Raw genomic sequence first — 4,317 nt, 5'->3', positions numbered from 1 at the left:
CTATTCTTTACTTTGCTAAATATGCAAATCTTCTATGAAGAAGTGTTTGGTGACTACATGCCCACCTGTATATGCTTCTCTTAGAATACTATAGTTTTTGTAAATATGCTGTTCTCTTGGATGAGTCTTCGTTTGTTTCCACTAGTAGATACTTTGTCTATTTGTTGAGGATTTTACTCTCCTATATGCATGCTCAATTTGGGTTGCACTTTGTGAATGTTAGGTGGCATTTAATCGGAATATTCATACAACAAGTGTCACTCTTGAAGGAGATATATTTCAGCCAAGTGGCCTTTTGACTGGTGGAAGCCGAAGGTATGCCATTATCTGGTTTCATGAAAGTGAAAATGAAAGTATGTATTAATTCACTTGGAGAACATGTCAGTTGAGATCTTCCCCCTTTGATATGGTATATGTAACTGGGAAAAAGAAAAGAAATTGGAACTCATTGCTCATGGTATTCAAGGGACCTTGGTCTCTAACAATTCCCCCTTAACACATCTCTGCCTAGTCTCTATTCCTACCATGCTTTCCCTATCCCAACTTTGGGAATTCAGTGTAGTGACAAGCTCTCGATTTCTTCTGTTATGTTGCCACCAGCCCTATTTTTGTTTTTCCTCAGATATACTCTTGTTAAAATATTTGGCACTAGGCGACATTTATATCTCAGGGAAGTTATAACGTATGATCAATATGAGGGGATCTAACAGAATTCTCATAAGGAAGATCAAGAGAAAACATGTATAAAAATGATCTTTCAAGCTCCTATAAAAGTGAAATTTTGAACAGGAGTTAGATGAAGATAAATGGTAAAATTGGCAAATAGGAGAATCCTGAAAAGAATTAAGCTGAAAATGTCTTCTAAAACCACTAGAATGAGGAACATTTCTACATAAGTATACCCTCAAGTTTTGAGTAAGGCCTATTAGTCTATCACCATGACTAATGAAAAATAAAATAAACCTTGCCAGATAAACTTCCAAGGACTAGCATGAGTAGCTTTGTCCAATACTCTAATTGAAAGTGTTAAAAATGCATAGAATTTTTTGACGTATTTTACTATGAGGTTCCATTGTCTTTTGTGTATGATGATATTATGAGAAATTGTAAGCATTTCTTGTAACATTGTGCTGGCTTTGACAAAACAGGGGTAGTGGTGATCTTTTGAAGCAACTACATGATTTGGCTGAGGCTGAGTCAAAACTTTCAGTGCACCAAAGAAGGTTATCGGAGATTGAAGAAAAGGTAGATCCCCAACACTGCTTTTTCCAATAAAATATGGAAACCATAGTAGTCAATCTCGGATATTGCTGCATCCTGGACGTCCCAAAAACTGTAATGTTGGGATCCCGGGACGTAGGATGGCTGGGATTTGAACAAAGGTAGAGGGACATTGTGATATATATATATACATAACATGCATATTGTATATACATTTTTTTAGATAAAAGTAGCAAAATCTTAAGTTCTATATTTCATAATAGTTCCATAATCCATACTAAATAAATTCATTACCCATAAATTGTAATTTAAGTTGTCAATGATCAATCATCTTCATAGAAGGGCAATGAATTTACCCATATAGCCTCTTTAAAACCATTGTAGATGGTGCTTATATGGGGGCAAAACCGGTTTCTGCACCTGTTATAAGATCCTAGCAGAATTTGTCGAGAAAGGTTGGGGTTTTGGCCGAGATCTCACTAGGATTGGATCTTGTCTGGGATATTTGGGATGAAAAAAACGGAGATTTCATCTGATCTCGTATCAAATGCATGCTAAGGATGGGATGGGACTTGATATCCAGCTGAGGTCTAATGAGATTGATTGCTATGATGAAAACATGCCTATAAAACTCTAACATAGGCATGGGTTTTAAATTGTAAAAAATGAAAACTCAATTATAAAGTGGCTATGATTTCATTAATACATCCATGTTAAGTTAACTTAAAAGAATGATGATATCTAGTTTACATGGGTTGTGTTAGGGTCATTTACTAGATGTTAAGATGTCAAATAGTAGGTCCATTTATCATGCTTTTGAGAAATACCCCTTCAATGAAATTTATGGTAGAGATTTTCTATGAAATAATTAGATGCATTAGGGTTTAATTTTGATGCACTGTAGCATAAAAGGTTTTACACATCCGTCCAATCACATAGTTTCTTTTGAATGACTATTTACATAGTTATGTAAAAGGTAGTTATTTTTGCTACATGACGTTATGTGATTGGATATAAGTGTAAAATTATTTTACACTAACAGTGTATCAAAATTAAATTGTTATTATTCTTGTTGTTATTTAAAAATAGAGAAGAATTTATCCTCCTAATAGATATTCTTATACATACTTTAGGTTCAGGGAAGAAGAAGAAAAAAGAAATAGTTTGACTGATTAAAATTGCATCAATCACTTTCTCTTTATCTGTTGAAATCTTCTTCATAATACATAGTAGATGATGACCACTGGGAGGAATTCATAAATAATTGTATGTTCAAAAGACAATGATTCAGATTCATCACTTAAAGCTTACTGATCTTTTACTCTTAGCAAAGCTATCAAATTGCTGCATGCATATCAACTTTTTTACTTCAGAATGAAATGTTATATTTGGGTGTGGATAAAAAAAGTGGTAATTCCTTAGTGAGATTTCATTTGTAAAGCTTTCCAATCAATGATGTTTTGACAACAAGAATTCCAAGAGCTGGAAGAATACAACAACAACAACAAAGCCTTATTCTACTAGGTGGGGTGGATCAAACGATGCTATTGAGCTCTATCACTATCATATATCATGTCTATAGTGAAACTGTTTCAAGAAGATAAAATCTGCACATTTAATATTGGGGCGAAGAGGTTAAACAATAGTGGAGGGAATATGTGGAAGTTATTTTGTTGTTTTGATTTAGTATATGTTAAGCCTCAGATATTGTCTTACCATATTTACAAAGACAGCATAAAAAAAATGGTCCTCTTATCCATGGAAATGACCCCATCATTTTGCTTTTCTTGTGAATATATGTTGATAGCTGCTCTTACTTTTGATAATGATGTTGATTCTAGTTGTCTTCTTTTTATTTTTTTGGTTGGAAAAAAGGGGGGCGGGGGTTGGGTAGGTGGGCAGGGGTGCTATTTCTTTTCTAGTAAGCTTATGATTCCGAGATAAATTTCAATCTCACAGTTCTTTGTGCTTGGCCTTGAATCTTGTGTAATGCAGATTACAAAGCTTCTCCCTCTTCAGAAAAAATTTAAAGACCTCAAAGCACAACTAGAACTTAAATCATATGATCTTTCATTATTTCAGAGCAGAGCTGAGCAGAATGAACATCATAAGGTTTTGTTCCTTTCTTTTCATTCCAAAATTTGACCCCGTACTAGACACACTAATTTTACCTTGATTTCGTCAATTTTTGGGTTCTTTTTTCTTCATGTTATATATCTCTGTCAACGTGCTTCCTTGCTTGTTTCTCTTTGTAGCTTGGGGAGTTGGTGAAGAAGCTTGAGCAAGAACTTGAGGAAGCAAAAGTTGCAGTAAAAGAAAAACAACTTTTTTATGAAGAATGTGTCAAGACTGTTTCATCCCTTGAGAAATCAATCAAAGAACATAACAGTAGTCGAGAGGGTAGGCTGAAGGAATTAGAGAAAAAGATCAAGTCAATCAAATCCCAAGTGCAATCTTCTTTAAAAGACCTGAAGGTAATTCTCAAAATGTTTTCTCATCATCATGATTCATTTGAAATTATTTTTATTTATTTTTTTTTTACATTAGAAAATTTGAAATGTATTAGTACAAGTAAATAATGCCATTCCTAGTGTGATAGTCGGTTCAAATCTTGGAATGAATGGTTGGGCTCTACACAAAGGTCTATGGCTTATAGTCTATTCCTTATATCTTGGCTACACACCGGAGATCGCTTATGCCTGAAACAGAATCTGTACATAATTATAAGATATATACAATCAACTATTGTATTATAACAATTCCTAAAGATTTTATCTGATCCTATAATGTCCTAACTATTTTATTCACAGATTCATAGATATTCTAACACCCATAATGTGGCTCAAGGTGCAACGAAACTTCTGATGTGTCAAATTTGACAATTTGACACATAGATATTCTAACACCCATAATGTGGCTCAAGGTGCAACGAAACTTCTGATGTGTCAAATTTGACAATTTTTCGAAGTGCCTTCTTTGCTAACTACTGTCATTTTGGGGATATATTGGCTTTGATCCTTTGACAAGGTAGTCAAAGGCGTAAGGCACCTTTAAGACAGTAGGGGCTCATAATGTCTAGTTAAAAATATGTGTTCT

At 34.1% G+C, this 4,317-nt stretch overlaps 1 protein-coding gene across 2 annotated transcripts in view; it reads left to right on the top strand.

Annotated features, from left to right (window-relative positions):
- LOC107613296 (structural maintenance of chromosomes protein 2-1) overlaps positions 1-4,317 on the top strand; it is an 11,770-nt gene that overhangs the window by 3,912 nt on the left and 3,541 nt on the right. For both annotated transcript variants that reach the window (XR_002352969.1, XM_016315242.2), the window contains exons 9-12: positions 224-315; positions 1,149-1,245; positions 3,217-3,333; positions 3,477-3,695. Coding sequence is in view for 1 of the 2 variants with exons in the window: in XM_016315242.2 (XP_016170728.1) it covers positions 224-315; positions 1,149-1,245; positions 3,217-3,333; positions 3,477-3,695 (525 nt within the window). In the remaining variant the exon portion in view is untranslated. The remainder of the gene's footprint in view (positions 1-223; positions 316-1,148; positions 1,246-3,216; positions 3,334-3,476; positions 3,696-4,317) is intronic.

The sequence above is a fragment of the Arachis ipaensis genome, chromosome B08 (assembly GCF_000816755.2).
Source record: "Arachis ipaensis cultivar K30076 chromosome B08, Araip1.1, whole genome shotgun sequence".
Lineage (NCBI taxonomy): Eukaryota > Viridiplantae > Streptophyta > Magnoliopsida > Fabales > Fabaceae > Arachis > Arachis ipaensis.
Note: the sequence above shows the minus strand (reverse complement) of the source record. Positions and strands in the feature narration are given on the sequence as shown.